A 17,594-nucleotide genomic window follows, 5' to 3' on the forward strand; every position below is an offset into this window, starting at 1 on the left:
TGTAATAACTGAATGAACAGGTCTCCAACTCTCCCACTAAGATAACTGGGGACAAACCATAAGCAAACGGTACCTCAGTTTCATTCTTACTAAAAGCAGAGGAATAGGCCAGAAGATCTCGAAGCCTCTTGTAAATCTGAATTCCAGAATTCTACATGGGAATAGAGTATGAATTACTGGCAATGAAAAGAGTGTAGTCTGGAATGTTACAGAACATAACAGCAACAGATAAGCCCTCGTCACAGGCGTGATTGCATCAGCAACCCGATCCTCTTTCTGCTGTGATGTCCTTTGACTCCTAAGGAGTGGTCTTCAAGAGTGTTCTTTCCTATGCACGCTCTCTTCTGACCTGTCGCAACTGTGTTTAACCCTGTTAAGTTCAGAAGTGTATTAAATGTTTAACGAGCTGATCTCATTAACTAAGTGCCATAAAAAATATTGATGTAGGTTTAACACATTACCCTCCAGGGTAATGGAATTGCATGTTAACAGTGGCCTAGAAGAGCTAAACAAACAGTGGCTATACCAGGGTTCGTTGCAGTATTTAGTTTACTGGGGAAAGCAATGTAGAACTCAGGAACCGTTGAGGCCTCCTCACACCCCACCCTGAGAGGTAGCAGAGCAGTGTTTAAGAACCAAGCCACCTGACTTCAAATTCTGGCTCTCTGGCTTATTATTTGTTCTGCGAAAAGTTTCTAAATCCCTGGTTGCTCATCTGTCTTTTTGTTTTTTGTTGTTTTGTTTTGTTTTTGATTGCTCATCTTTAAAAAGGGAAAAGTAGTATTCATTCATAGACCACAGGGTTGTTGTAAATATTAAATGAGTTAATACTTGTAAAACAGAGCAATGTTTGGAACTCAGCAAGTGCTCAATCCCTTGGCTGTTATTACTCATGTACCATGTGCTCAGTCACCTTCGCTGGCTGCACTGTGAGTAGGAGCCTAAAGCCTACGTGTTTTAAATAAAGTTGATGTGAACACATAATGAAGTACATGCCATATGTATCTTGGCTACTTCTACCATCTGGTTGAGGAAGACGCGATGTTACACAGTTATAAAACGTTATCTCTCCCTTTTAGCAATTCAGCATGTGACAGTGAGTAAAGAAGCTATTGACAAAACACCTGTAATGACATTCACAACTGAGAGACAGAAAACTAAACACCAGCTATAATACAAAAATATTTATTATTATTGCTATTCTTGTTTTTTAACTATGTCAGAGGCACTTCACACACATTTAGTTTTCACGAGCATCTAAGTAAACATAGTGTTTCCATTTTACAGATGAGGAAACAGAGGTTTAGAGGTGTCTCATGACCTTCCCAGGGTCCTTTGGTTACTAAATGATAGAGCCAGGTTCCACCCTTGGGAGTCTGATTCCAGAATCATTTTGCTTATCTATTATCCTACTACCTGCTATGGGTTTAATATCCACAAACTGCATTGTCAACCAATCAGGACAGTCTTTTTAAGTGAAGTCATTTAATATTTCCAAGAGGACATGTTAACAAAAAAGAGAAATAGGCACCATTTTTTGTTTTTATCCTACTTAATATTTAAGTGCCAAAGTCTGCTATTGATTTGGAACATATGTTCAAAACCTAGTGAAACAAAACAATTGTTGGGTAATCTTTTTCCCCATACCCAAAAAGGAAAGTCTTGTAAGAATTCAGAAATCACAGTTTCACAGAAGTATTATGGAAAAAGAGAGACAGACAAAATGATCAGGTCTGGATAACCCTAGGCAAGTCACTTCTCTGGTCCTCAGTCTATTCATCTGTGAACTGATGACTTGATAATCTCAAAATTCACCCAGATGTTCCACACAGACATTGATACCAAAATGAACTAGCATGTATTTTCTTTTTATTATTTCAAGATACCATTAGTCTTCAGAGATCTCTAGATATTCTCTAAATTGTGGAGGCTTGTTCCATCAGACTTTTAGGGATGCAATTAGATTGTCCTGCTAATGCTCTCACATTTAGCAGGCTCTTAATCCTAATTATTGTGTTGGTTCACATTTTGTTAAAACAGCAATGCCATCTAGTGGACACAGACTCCTTCTCTGGGTGTCAAACGTAGGTACCTATGACAAGCCGCAATAATGGGATACGCTATTCTTTCCTGCACCATCCAAAAAACTGCCACCCATTTATGCACTAAAACACTAATTTCCTAACAGGATCACTGGGTGGAAAGTCATGAAAGGTATAGCATTGGTGGTTAAGGACTCTGGTTCTGGAGTCAGACTGCCTGAGTTCAAAATCTGATGTGCCTTTTCCCTTAAACAACTTAAGTCTCAGAGGTTATGAACCTGGGACAATAATAGTCCCTACTTGTGTGTATTGATTAAACGAGTTAATATTTGTAAGTTCTTAGGACAACATCTGTCATGCATAAGCCTCATCATTACTCATATAATTGGTATTATTAGTAATCTCATTATTACTTAATAACATTACTAGTTATGACAGGTCCTATAACTACCTTTTATTGAACACCTACATTGAGCTGAGCAATGTCCTATATTTAATACTCATAACAATCCTATTATACCTGTTATATAAGTATTTGTGTATCCATTTTACAGATGAAAAAACTGAGGCTCCGAAGTTACAAAATGTGTAAAAATCAATGTAGACATACAAGCCCAGGTCTGAGTAACATCAAAACCCATTCTTTTAATCATTATACTGTATTCTCTCTCATCAACAAAGGGAGTCCCACAAGCTAATTGGCATTCCCACCACAAAACATGCTTAGTGTTTGCTGTCTGCCCCACGTCCTTCTAGGTACTACAAAGGAGCTTACAGAGTGAACATGCTGACATTTTGACTTGACTGGATTAATGAGCATCTATACTAATCTGGCTAGTGGCGAGCTCTCATAGAGAGAACCTTATGCCAGACAAAATACAAAATCTGATGTTAGCCACATTTTCACAGGGTGAATTCAAGCCTATATCACACTAAGGAATTTTTTTAAACATTGTTCTTGGCTATTAGAAGTTCTGATCTGTTTCCTCGGGTTTCTGAGAGAACAATGAAATTTGTACAACCAGGGTATTATTCTCATATTAGATCATCTTAAAAGCAGTTGTTTTTTAAACCAGTTTTTGGATTAGTCCATGTAGGTATGGTTTTACAGTTTGGAAACTTTTAATAAAAACATACATTTAAGAACCATAAAACAACTGTATAAGTAATAGCATGCAGATCCCAAAAAGTCAGTTACATGAATGTTATCAGAGGAATATTCCCAGAAAAAACAAACTTGTCTTTCTAAAAGTGCAGCAAAGAAACTACAAACTTCCTAGTTAAAAATTCTAATAATAATAATAATAATAATGCATGTTTGGAGAGAAATGTAGGAAGTCCTTTCATGCACATTAGCCACTTTGACCTCACACCAATGCCTTCAGGTGGACAGTGACCCATTGTGCAGATGAATAAATTAAGGGTCTGAAGCAGTGAGCAATTTTCCCAGATCACAGAGTTCAAGTGGTAAAGCTTGAATTCTAATGTCGGTTATTTTACTACCCTAGACTGCCAGACATTCTTTCAAACGCATATTTTTTTTAAAATGTCAGGTACTCAAGGCAAGCAGGCCATGGTTCCTGCCCTCACCGTTTAGGAGCCAGAGACATGAAAATAAATAATTGCCATTCAGTGTGCCATATGTTGTCAGTCCCAGGCATGATGGTATCACAGAACCTCCTGGAGGTGAGGGAGATAGGGGCGTTGCTTACTCTGAGTCACATCTCTTATGAGGAATGTTATATTCCCATAGTTTTGGGAATAGAAAACAAGATGTAAGTAAGTAAGCAAACAAAACAGTATTAAACATTTCAAGAATTATATCCTTAGGTTTCTCAAAATCCCATAGGAAAAAAAGACATGAGAGAAGGGCAAAAGTAAGCTTTAAATTAATATTTAGGCAGCAGTATTAGCTGGGTGTGGCTGAAATTTTCCTTCAAGCTAACATGGTGGATGTGTTAAAGCTCTGAAAATAAAATTTTGCAGTGGTTGGTGGCAGGCAGAGGAAGCTGGCTAAAGGATACCTGGCAAACGAGCAGAGAATGAAAGTGGAAGCGCATGTTTTTGCTCCCTTACTCCAGCCTTTAGATGTGTTGGGAGATTCTGCAGGACTAATTTATGCTCCAAGATGATTGACAATGTATGTGTGAGGTCCCAGACAAGACAATTCAAACAGCCAAACAACACGCTTTTAAAAACAGAAATACAAAAGAATCCATCAAATTAGCTGTGATGCAAAGGGGAGAAATTGCCTTTTATACACATCACCTGAGTTTGCTTTTCTATTCCGTAATTTTTTTCTCCAGACAAAGACAATGAGATGTAAATTCATTGGTCTCTCTTCTATAAGCATAAACATAGATTTACTTTCATAATCCTTTTATGTTCTATGTATAGAATTTGGAATTTTAAGCATCCGAAATAGAAATAAACCTCTTTTTAAAAAAATTCACCTATTACAGAAGCTGAGTATTAATAGTTAGAGGGGATTACAAAAATGGATTGGCCTAAAAGTCATCTAGTCCCAGTAGAGTACTACTTTATTCTGTCAAGTCTACCTAGAAACATAGAAGATGTTTCTAGTGCTGTTTTATTTGGGGGAATTCTATAAAAGTTGATGGTGTTTCAATTGTTATTTATTAAGAAGCCAAGCAGGTGTTATGGTCTTAAGGCTGCACCTCTAATGACAGATAAATATTTTATAATTGCTTAAATCTATCTATGCATATTTATACATACATTTATATAAGTATACCTTTCTCTATGCATATTTAAATCCTCATTCAAAACTGATACAGAGAGTAGAATTTAACTCTAGCTATGTAACAGTATTTCCTATGTACTCTAATGGCACCTGTATCAAACACAGGTAGGCATTTAATTTAGAAGCAACTACCTAGTAAGTCATTAAAATAAAATTAGGCTAAACTGGTGGGGGAAATCAATCAAGCAGTATCGGGAAAGGAAAATTCAGTGTCTTTAGTTCTTCCTTTCTTGCTTTGAGGGCAGACATGTGGTGAACTTACACTGTCATCTAACACCATCCCCCTCGCCCCAACTATAGAGCCTCTTCAGGCAGTTCAGGGTCCTGACTCCACATACTAGCTATGTGAAAGTGTTCAAAATTAGTTCAGCTTTCTGAGGCTCAGTCTCTCCATCTGAAAAATAAGGCAGTTGGACTAAATGACTTTGAAGGATTATGGTTCTCCCAATACCTGATGGAAGGTTTGGTCATATGTACAAATTCCCTTTATTATAGTCACTTCCCAAGGAGAAGATTAAGGTAGTGGAGAGGAGGGGACTTGCAGGCAACTCAGCAATCCTGAAGGATGCTGAAGTACTTGCCTATGGCAGTAGACAGCCACACCTCCCTTCCCAGGAGCAGGACCACATTTGTGACTTTCCATGGGGTAGAATGACCCTGTCACAATCAAATCAGAACTATGCACCAGCCTCTTCTCTCTACCCTCCCTCCAAAAGAAGAAGAAAAGAGAGATCCGATTAAAATGAGCATCAAGGACAACCAGAGGCAGCTCAAGGATAGGGTGGTGGCCAATTCCAAAATACTCCAAGTTCATGTACAATCAGTGTAGAGAATGAGCTGCTATATGGATAGATACAGCTTTGGGGGAAATCCACCTGTCCTCTCTGGCCCACTCCAACATGATTACCTCCCCAAGTCCCTCTTAAGAGAAAAAAGAGAAAGTATAAAATGAAGGTATCTTTTTGACTACTAAGGGACCAGCCTGAGCCCAGGCCCACGCAAGTCGCCTTGTTCACTGAAGAGGTACTCACTTGACTCCTCTGAAATTTTAACACCACCTTGTTCTTTGCCACCCACAGAGTATCTCTCAAGAAGGCTGCTATTTCCAAAATGCTGCCTTCTATCCCAAAAAGGAATTCCCCAAGAATGGAACTGGGCTAATCAACTTGACTTGTCACCAGCCCATGGCCATGAATTATTCTAGAGCATCCTGAGACAAAGAACACCATAGTTCTTTGCTAGGCTCATTCAAACCCATATCTTTTTAGATATCTTTTAATAACCTCACAAAGATGGTCTAAAATCACCTGACAACATGTTGGAATCCCTCTACGGTCATGCTCAGGCAGTGATTACCAACGACTGGAATAAATAGTATAATATACACAAAAGCACTTTGTGACCAGCAGGGCTCTAAATAAATATAAAGGTGATTTACATTATAAGCAATACTCATATATATGCTCAATTCAAGTACTTATATGCATACATATCTGTTTATAGCCCATGTATGCATATTAGTCATTACATGCTTGTACCTCTGTTAATACAGCTTTCCTAATATGCTAGCATTCACTAGATTAGGTAAATCTTTTAAATCACCTTTTCTATTTTGAGTTGGAAAGTGTGCAAAATTGATCTTCCTCAGTGGACGTGCCCTGGAGATACTAGTTTGGAATTAATCTTTTTACGCCGAATTCAGAATTTCATAAGAAGATTCTAAAAATCCACTAACCTACCCCCCCGCAAAAAAAAAAAAAAAAAAAACTATTGAGAAGCTATTAGAAAACCAATTCCATTTTATACACTCAATTTCAAAAGCCATGGTAGATATGAAATGTTCTGCTATAAGGAAAAGGAAAGAAGACTTCATGCAGTTCTGCCTCTGACTTACCAAGGGAGGGAATGTTTATGTGTATACGATAACCACTGAAACAGCCCCCACTGTTGAACAGCATTTCAAGTCATTGCAAGCTTGGACAATGCTCTTGGGAAAATCTCTGAATCACTTTTCCACCGATTGGGGTGGATATGTACTGCCTGCGTTAGCCTCACTGTCAAGCACCTATTTTGGGAAGAGCCGGTTAGGGTTAAAATACCACACAGAAATGTCAATTGATGGCCAGGTTGCTGAAGGTCAACACTTTGGTGTTATTAGCATAATATAAAACCAACCTATCAGGCTCTCTCTCCCGACCAGTACAGGATTTATTTATGTGATGTTTACAAAGCTGGGGAAACCTGTTGGAAATATTCCTAACCGGAAAGACTTTCTGTTTGTTTACGTGTTTTGTTTTGTATTTGTTTTTATTTTAGGTTGTAAACTTTACTTTGACAATATACCTTCAATATTAAGGAGAAAGAATTTACTATTTAAATTTGAGCCATATTTATGAGGTCTATTGTAGAACTACTATTTAGTTTTCAAACAAGTTTGTTCTAGGATAATTTTATGCTAGGTTATTTAGAAAACACTTATTTTAAAACATTAATCAATTAAATGTATTATTTAAGTAATCAGTTACTTTTAACATTTTAGATCAAATGTTTGAAAAAGTGTGACATTTGCCTCCAAAGATTTCCTCTGAATTAGTTCTTCCTAAAGGTCAGAAGAACATTGACTAAATTTCCAAAAGAAGGGTGAGATGAGGGAAGGGTTGCTTGTGTTTAAATTAACAATCAATCCATATGTCAACAAAATCCAAACAGTAAAAGTCAATCCTAATGATGGCCCTAAGCTATTTTCATAATTAGGACTTCATCATCTGTGACCTACTAATTGTCCTTTGGCTAGTGTGTGGAGGTACAGTATTTAAGAGAATAGGGAAAGATTTTAATGGGCTTTAGATTATATTATTTTTGTTTGTTCTATCTAAGACTCTCCCAGTGCTTTTAAGACTGAACTGTGCTCTTATCCTCCGTAATTCTGCAAGATTTCTCCCTCGTGAGTCAAAACAGAAAGAAATGCCCATGTAGCCTCTCAGATTCAAGTTGCCATGCTTCATACAGCCCTTAGAAAATGTCTCTGCTGCCAAATCCCTCTGTAGATGGATAATTAAACCCAAAGATACTAAGACTTTAAGATGTTAAGTGACTTCTCAAAGGGCATGAAATAAAAGTCTGTAGGGGACCATATTGTCTTCCTCCATCTTATGTGATAGCTCCCTTAGAACTCATCAATTCTAGGACATTGAAGTAAGTTGATCTTTTCTGATTGTTCTGTCTTTTATTATGAAAGTTAACTTTGAAATACAATGTTTTCATAATAGGTTCTTTCTCAATTTTCTTAGCTAATTTGAAGAAAAGGAACTGTAATTTCCTCAAAATTAGACATGCACTATTGCAATAAAACAAAACACTTATGATCCAAAACAGTTTTCCATTATTCAATTATTAAGAAGGCACCATCTTAGTTCATTTGTATTGCTGCCTGTGTTTTTTCCTTGGTATATACTCTGCTTAAATACAAATGCTATATGGATTCTTTCAGTTTTTCTTTCTGCTTTACTTTCTGCTGTCTTACCTTCTATTAAAATGCTCTTACATAAGCTTCCTGAAAGTTGAGCAAATGTTAACCATTTTGTTAATCTGTTCATTCATTCTTTGCCCAGATATTACTTGTATTAATCTGATTTTTTCATTGCTTTTCTTTATGTTTATATTTCATTAAAGTGCATTTTATCATGTTTTCATTTTGTATAGTTAATAGCATAATCTCATATTTCATTAATATATTTTACTGAAGAACATTTTGGTTCAGGTCTACATGAAGTAAAAATCAGTTATTCCATTCTCTGCCATAATAATCGTCAATATAATTTGTATGAAAAGGAGACCAGAAGCTATCCTAATTCATTAGTGAGAGAGTAATGAGTGGTTGAACTATGAAACTGAGCCAACAAATGAGTTACATGTTATTTATGCCTCACTGTTTCTTAAAAGAATTTGAGGAACTTAAATGTTAAGAATACTATTATCTTATTGAGGCTGTGGATTACTAAAACATGACTGTTTTAAGATTAAATGTTAGTGATGTCTTTATGCTGCTAGCACAATTCTACCGGGCATACCAAAAAAATGTACACATTTTAAGAGCTGTTCTCTATGTATTACTTTTTGAAGTTTAATTGAATTACAGTAGCAATGTGTATAGTATGACGTTCACTCAAGATGGCGTTAATCAAATGAATGCTAGTGTCATTCATTGTATTACAATTTTAATACAGTTTTTTCCTTTCTTAAAATGTGTGTACATTTTTTTGACACCCTCTGTCTTTATGCTAAAAAATGATTTCTAAAAAGAAATTAGAAAAATCAGAAATTGACATTATCCTCTCTGACATTGTCGTCTATTACACACTAACCAATAGACTTGTTCTTTTTAATGCTAGAATACTTATAAAACTAGTGATCTATTGTCAAAAGGACAAAATGCACACTTGGTTAAATGTTTCACCTTTCAAACAGTTGTTCTAATATAGTTACTGCCTCAGAGCGTGGATTCTGAGAAATCTTGATATTCTGAAAACCTAATGCAGGCACTTAAAACTTGCCTTGAGCAAGTCCGTTAGAGATAACCTGGCATTAATTCAAAGTGAATCCCCTAAGAATTCTACTTTCACTCTAGTAGTATAAGCTAAACGGAGAATTGAGTGGTTCTCTAGATCCTTAAGGCAAGTGATAAATTAAAAATTCATTAATCATTTTGATTGAGGCCAAAGTATAGCATTTTAGAAAGAATACTACCAAGTTTAAAAAAAAAAAATCCCTTGTGGAAGAAAATGAATAGGGGGTATAGTTCACCAAGAAGAAACCATCCTTTCTCAAGAGGGGGAAAAAAAAAAAGAGGAGGAAGAGAACGAATTAGAAAGTTCAGGTGCAACCCCCTCTAGTACTATATATAGCTGTGAGTCTCAGCTTTCTCGTCTAGGTACAGTTGGGCCACGGTGCTCTTGGTAATAACACTGAAAGCAGCATTTTATTTTAAAGATATACTCAACTTTCCTGGCTCCCAGGATGTGGGATTCTAATGAAACCATCCGTGTAATCCTTGTCTGAGACACTGTAGCCTTTGGAGAGCGCCATTTGCTGAAATGTCTAGTGAGAACTAAAATAAGCCCCTTTGGTGGAAAAAACCCGCTGAGTGGTTGAAATCAGAGCTGCAGAAGGTCATTTGCTATTTTAGTAGCAGCAAGCTGGTCCTCATTTTATAACATTATAATTATAAACAAGAAATTGTCACTTTGCTTGTCAGTTTACTTATTTCTCACTGAAATAAGCAGATGTCACCATTTTTTTTCACATAGAATTAGGTAATTTGGATGACTTGTTTCCGAACTTTGCTTTACTGTGTGTGGTTCAATACGTAAAAAAAGTTATTTTTCCTATATTTGTTTAAGCATTACTTCAAAATAATGTGTTTACTTTGTCTGATAGGATTGACCTTTAAAACTCATTTATCCTTGTGAACTTTATTATATACATCTCAACCATCTGTAAATGCCTCAAGGGGGAGACTTCCTTCCTACTTTGATTTATGCTGTAGATCGCAATGAAGATTGGTGAGGATAGGGGAGGGATGGGGAAGTCTTTACAGTTTCAGAGAGAGAATAGAGATTCAACTCACTTCTGGGATTATTTGGATACAGTCCATCTGGAAATGGAGGAAGGAGGGTAATTCCAGCCCAGAAACCTATAATTTTTTTAAATTACTACACTATTGAAAATTTCCATCAATTTTATTCCAGTTTTCCCTTCAAAAATTTAATTTCTCTCCTCTTATTGTCCATGTCGTAACTGGATTTAAGATTGCCCCCTAGGGTTTCTAGGGAAATGTGACAATTTTAACAATGTTTAACTTTTTTTTTCATCAAAAATGATAAAATGTATTTGTCTATGTCAGTTTTTTTAAACCTCTTTATTGAGATATAATTGACATACAAAAAGCTGTACATATTTAATATATACAACTTACTGAGTTTGGAGATAAGTACACACCCATGAAACCATCACCACAATCTATGCCATAAATATATCCCTATATCAATTATTTTAAAGATTTCTAGGATTATTCTTTCACTTGAATCCCAAATTGTCATTTCTATCTCATAAAGTTAGTTAATACACAAAGTGACAAATTCTATTAATTGGTTTTAAGTCTTAGCTTCCAATGAGCTTTCCTTCAAGAAATCATATGTGGGTCAAAGTCTAAAAACAAAACAGCAATTTCATTTTTAAAGTTATATATATATATATATATATATATATATATATATATATATATATATATATGTACATATGGGGAAAGAGGAGAGGAAGAGAGAGATAAAGTGAGAGCAAGCTATTTTTCATGAAATTAACAAATAGAAAATAAGGATCCTGGTCCTAATATTAACCTGCAATTACATACCCCGTTTCCCCCTTGCTAGCGTCAATATTCACACTTTACCTTATCATGATTGAAAAGAATGACTGGACTGAGCATATAAAATTGTTCTCCTCATTCCTTGACATCATCTTAATAACTATCAAAGCAGCCCACATACTCGGAGTGATTTGGACAAATCTCTATCTCACTGAACATATATTCGGAATCTTAACTACTGAGAAGATGTAGCTGCATTTTATTTTCCACTTAAGAAATCTCTAGCTTCATCCCTGGTCTTAGGAAGAGCAGAGTGTGGGCTTCATAGTTATCACCTTTGAAGGTGGTAGAATTTCCCATTAGTCAGTCATCTGGGCCATATTCCTGTTGAACCCATTATTCCAGCACAGTGCGTGCCGACTCTTTCTTCAATATGTGCCTTCTGCAGTGCAAGCTAGTTAAAAAACCCCACAACTCTGAGAGCCAGCTGCAATCCAAGTCAGGGAAACGGATGAAGGGTGTGCGATTGCCCAGAAAGATTCCATATCCTCTGCTCTTTTACCTCAGTCTCTTTGTCTAGACTTTCTCATGTGGTTGGTCCCTGGAGATGATGGCGTTTACTATTACCTTTTCTATTTTTCCAGGCAAGGACTCTTGAAAGTTCCTTTGGCTCCCAGCAGGAACTTTGCATACTGTATTCATTTCTCTCCCTTTGTCCCTTCTTTTTAAATCCTTCTCCCCTTTTCACAACTGCAGACTCTGAGTCCAAGCAAGCCATCTCCTCTGATGTTCGTGCATCTTTATAATCCGCAGAATGAGAGCCCTCAGGCCTTGCTCCCATGGGACCAAGTCTAGCTTTACTGTGTGGTTTATCAACCTGAGCTTTGAGAGGGTCAAGTCAGGTTTTTGCATGTGGCTCACCTTTGCACTGCAGACCCATTGAAGGAAGTGGGGGGTGGGGTCTGCTTCTGCAACTGCTGCGTCTGTGTCTTAGCTTTCATTGATATTTATAAGTCTTACGTCAAAAAGAGATTTGCCTTTTGTTTCTCACTATAAGAGTATAGGAAATAATTATGCATGTTTTGTGTTTGACTTCAAAGCCATTGTGAGTACTTAGGCTTTAAAATCATTAAACATTAAATCTAAGCTTTCTAAAATCCTTTGTGAAATAAAGCAGAAAATGGAATAATGGATGGATGGATGGATGGATGGATGGGAAGATAGCTGAATGGTTAGATGGGTGGATGAATGGACATTTTCAACATTATTTTTACTAACTCAACATTGGTTGAGCACCTACTATATTTACTGTTCTCTCTCTCTCCCTCCTCCTCATTTGCAGTTCTTGTGCATCTTGTTCAGAGTTGTCTTGAATCCAGCCCCTCTGCTCCATCTCTGTTGTTCTTACCTAGTCCAAAACCTCCTCAGATCTTGCCTGAATTTTCACAACAACCAGATTAATCTTACATACTCTCTAATGCCATCTCATTGTCTTTGCCATGACCAGGACCACCTTTCTAAGATTAAAAAAAAAAAAAAAGATAGCATCACTGTCTTGCTTCAGAGCTTCCATAAGCTCTCAATCACCTACAAAATAAAAGCCAAATTCCTCACTCAGCTATTAAGCCTCTAGACACCATTTCCATCCCCAGTCGTATATCTCCTCATCTCTTCCATGCCCTCTATGTTTCAAATACTACAGACTTCTTTCCGGAAAAGACAGACTTAATTTCAAAACACCATTTGCTAGCTCTATAAAAATGGGTCTAGAGTCACTCACTCTTTCTGAATCTCATTTTCCTTCTCAGTAAAAGAGAAATGGTTGTAAAAGGTAAGCGCTGTAATAACAAAATATGTCAGAAATTATCAAGCCTATAGCTAATTTTTTCTATCTGTGCCTTTGTAATGTCATTCTCTCTACCTGAGGTTCATCTTTGTCTTCCCCGTATGACAAACTCCTGCTTAGACCCAGGTCAGCAGACATCTTCTCCATGGTTATTTTTCTGCTTCCCCTAGATTGAGTTAGACACTTTCTTCTTTGGGCTCCCCCAATAACTCAGGGAATTTATTGCATCATATGATATGATATGGTATGATTTTAGATCCTGAAAAGTCTTTTTTAAAATCTGTATCTTAACCTGGTATATAATAGCTTCTCACAAATATTTGTTGAATGAATATATGAGGCACTGTGCTGAGCTCTGCAGTCCAGTTGTTGAAGAGCTCACAATCTTGAAGGGTATGGAACAAACAGAATCCATACAAATAACCACAATGTGAGGGCTTACTTGGAGGTAGAATCAAAGTGTAATAGCAGCTGGCCCTTCTACATGAGGACACAGGGAAACAGGGAAACCTTCACCAGGAATGGACATGTGAGTTGAGTCCTAAAGCATGCATGTGGATTTCACTTCCAGTTTTGCTTAACCTGCCCACCTGTTTATTATGCCCACTCCTCCTCATACCCCATAAAGCCCTAAGCATTGGTGGCAGAAGGCCAGAGAATTCTAAAACTTTGGCCAACAGTTCCCAGGAAATGTCATAAAGTTACAGATAGAGTTTTTCATAACACAATTTTGAGCAGCAACTGTAGTTTTGCTTATAAACCTTGAAGCCAGTAAATTACTGACAAATCAGCATATCTTTGAAGATGAAAACAAACTATATCAAGAAGATTAAAATGATGAGCTATAAAAATCTATGTTTTCATTATATACCTATGAGGAATAGATATGTCTGCTCTACATTCTAAGTAATTAGACTGCTCAAGTAAAATTGATAAATGATAAACCATGGCATAGCAATCTATTTTAATATGACTTATAAAGTAATTCCTACCCTTTTTTTGTAACATAAGAGGATAGTCAATAAAATTATGAATACAGGATTTTTTAAAGAAAGGATTTTATAAGATGATAAACAATAAGTCTAGATATGCTCAATGCTGAATCCAATAGAACATAACTATAATCATAAGTTAACATTCGTAGCAACTTCTACATCAATCACTTTATAGTTCTGATTGAAAAATTCTAATAAATATTGAAATATCTTCTTTCACTAGTACTGATCCCAAAACTAAATCTCTCTGTTTTATTTCCATTGGAGTCATCACATTGCTTCCCTGATGACAAACAATATAGAATGTCCTAATAATGATAATTTATTTAATGCTTATAATGTGCTAGGCAATAGACTATATGACATTTTTTTAATTTGGAAAGTACATTAGAAGCTTAATAAGCTTATGTTTTTTTTCATTCTCTACATCACTAAAATTCAGTTTATTTCATACCATATATACCAGAAGCTTAGCAAGGTAAAAAGAAGTTACCTAAGTACTGCTTTGAAAATTATCTTGGAGAAATGAAATATGGCTATGTAGAAAAAAAAGTGTCATAAAGGAAAACAAATTTGAAATGGCACAACCTGAAACATAAGAAAAATTCAATTTCTGTATGAGCCAAGAACAGTTATCAGACCAAAAATTTGGACATACCCCACATATAGAATTCCTATGCACTTTGGTTTTCCAAGATGTCACCTTCTTCATGTGTTCCAATAGCAGATGGAATTATTAGGGGACCGCTTGCCAATTCTGTCCAACTTCAGGTGATTTACAGCAGGTTTTTAAGGAGAGCTCCTGTGTCTGGTTTTATCACTCAAATTTCATACGTCCAAACCCCAAACCATTGGTATTTAAGATACCAAATACAACTCATTTTGGATAAATGGCCCCAAAAGACAGATTGTGCTTGTTACTACTTTTTCATGGATATAATCATTTTCTCTTTTTGTAGCTCTCTTTTAAAAATTTCATCATATAAAAAAATTAGAAAAGAGAATATAATGGCCCAACTTCAATAATTATCAACTCGTGAGTCAATATTATTTTATCTGTACCCCCACCCCCTTATTAATTATGTAAGATATCTACATGGTTCCAAAGTCAAATCTACAAAAATATCATCAGAGAAGTCTAGCTTCTATCCCTGTCCCTCTACTGTATTCTCCTTTTTCTATAGAAAACTATTTTTTAGATTATTGCTTAATTCTCCCTTTAAAAAATAATATAAGCAAATATATTTATATTTTAATTCTTTCTGAGATAAACAATGGGGTCTAATGATTTTCAAATATTTTAAAGTATTAGAGTGTAAATGTCAAGACTGTTAGTGGAATTGTAGGAATTTTACACTTTCCAACTTGTAAAACACAGGTTTGTGATCAAAAAGAAAAGGATAAGGGGAAGGTGAGAGGTTTTGGGAACGTACAGAGGGATAGTGGATGGGGGGAGGGGGGTTCACACAGTGTGAGGGATATAAATGATAAATGTCTAAGTTTTGCTTTGTCTTGTGCACCTGAAACTAATTAATAAAAAAAAAAAAATTAAAAAAAAAAAAAAAAAAAAAAAAAGAAAAGGAAAAGGCAGTGAATTTTTATTAAAAGACTCAAAATTGGAAAAAGGCCATAAAGAGTTTGTCTGGAGATTTAAAAATAGATAGTAGTGTTAAAAACACTCTAATACAATTGGAGTATCTCCAAAAGACATTCCAATAGTAAACACGTTAAGAGCAATTTTCTTTGAGCAGAGTGGGATTTCATTCACAAACCCTCAAATTCATATTCTTTCTCACAGATCGAATTGCACAGAACATCATTAAGTCCCACTTGGAGACATGTCAATACACCATGGAGGAGCTACACCAGCTGGCGTGGCAGACGCACACCTATGAAGAAATTAAAGCGTATCAAAGCAAGGTACTCTGGAAAAGTAACTATGGGAAAGTATTAGAGAAACTGTGGCTTCTCTATTTCTGGCTTTCTCAACCTCAGCAGTATTGACATTTTCAGCTGGACAATTCTTTGCCGTAGGGACTGTCCTGTGCACTGTACAATGTTTAGCAGCATCCCTGGTCTCCACCCACTAAATGCCAGTAGCACTCCCCTCACACACAATGAAAATCAAAATGTCTCCAGATACTGCCAAATGTTTCCCGAGTGCCAAAACTACCCCAGTTGAAAACCACTGCCCTGCTTGAGTGACGGGAGAGACTAAGCCTACACCAAATGATTTTAGAACATCTCATGGTGGCTTCTTGGAGCCAGGTAAGGAGCAGGAGCAGTTGAGAAATCACAGTCTCAAACTTACACTGCAGATCTATGTGACAAAGCCTTCTAAATGTTTTTTCTTGCCCGCCCACGTGTTTAAAAAGACCAACTCACCCCACATTATTATTGTTATTATTTTGATTACTTTTTGTGTCCATTAGAGAAGTTTTTAAGAGAAGGAATTTGTTGTTGTTCTATATTCACATTGTTTTAGTTTGGGATTGAGATCAATTACAAAATTTACCAATAAATGAAATTTTAAAATGTATAAATGTGTTTGTATCTAAATACATGATTACAGCATACTGATTTTCTCCACTGAAACAATTAAATCTTACCACTTTTATATAAATAAGGAGAAGAAAGCATAGATATTGTTATGGTCAATAAAAACCAGAATTAACACACTTTGATTTATATTTCTCATTCCAAAATAAACAACCCAAAGATCAAAATACATTTCTGGAAGTCTGTATTACTTAAAAGAGAGATTTGATTTGATATCTTTTCCCTTGAAATTCATTTTATACTGAAAAACAAACTTTGTAAGTTCTGCAAAAAGAACACAGAATAAAAATATTACAAGTTTAGTGTCCATCAGGTACCCGTGAAAATAACCTTATAAAAGCCTGTGAATGAAATCTCTATTCCTCAGTGCAAGCATTTATTTTTACTAAATAGACTAAGAGCTTGAGTTTATTTAGCCAGGCAAAGGAGGAAAAGGAAGAGAAAAGAGTAAAGAAACTATAAATAACTATCTTTACATGCTATTGCAATGCTTCCATTATTTTAGCCTGAGTATGTTGATAATTATAGTGTTTCAAGATTCAAACAGGTCAAAACACTATCTTAGAAAATATTGTCTACCACTTTTAAAGGAATTGGGTAAATTCCCACCTTGGGCCCAAGTGCTAGGTAAGCGCGCAACCCTGAGTATTGCATTGACTCTCCAAGTTGTACTTTGCTCCCCATACATTCTATCTTTTCTCTCTTGAAGTCCAGGGAAGCACTATGGCAGCAATGTGCCATCCAGATCACTCACGCCATCCAATACGTGGTAGAGTTTGCAAAGCGGATAACAGGCTTCATGGAGCTCTGTCAAAATGATCAGATTCTACTTCTGAAGTCAGGTAAGCAAGGAGAAGATTCAGGGAGTGGGCCTATTTTAGACCAGGATGCGGTCGACCCTTAGCTCAGTGTTAACTCTAGACATCCTCCTTCCAATATGTAGCTCCTTTTTACCACCCACGCTGTCAGCCAACTCCCAGAGGAAACTCTCAGTAATAAAAATGCCCTGATACTCATTCAGTTC

The 17,594-nt window shown here is 36.2% G+C and overlaps 1 protein-coding gene across 2 annotated transcripts in view; it reads left to right on the top strand.

Annotated features, from left to right (window-relative positions):
* The window catches only part of RORB (RAR related orphan receptor B), a 183,225-nt gene that overhangs the window by 145,663 nt on the left and 19,968 nt on the right, over positions 1-17,594 (top strand). For both annotated transcript variants that reach the window (XM_019736709.2, XM_074330568.1), the window contains 2 exons: positions 15,810-15,931; positions 17,280-17,412. In XM_019736709.2, coding sequence (XP_019592268.1) covers positions 15,810-15,931; positions 17,280-17,412 — 255 coding nt within the window. The remainder of the gene's footprint in view (positions 1-15,809; positions 15,932-17,279; positions 17,413-17,594) is intronic.

This window comes from Rhinolophus sinicus, linkage group LG04 (assembly GCF_036562045.2).
Source record: "Rhinolophus sinicus isolate RSC01 linkage group LG04, ASM3656204v1, whole genome shotgun sequence".
In the NCBI taxonomy this organism is placed as follows: Eukaryota; Metazoa; Chordata; class Mammalia; order Chiroptera; family Rhinolophidae; genus Rhinolophus; species Rhinolophus sinicus.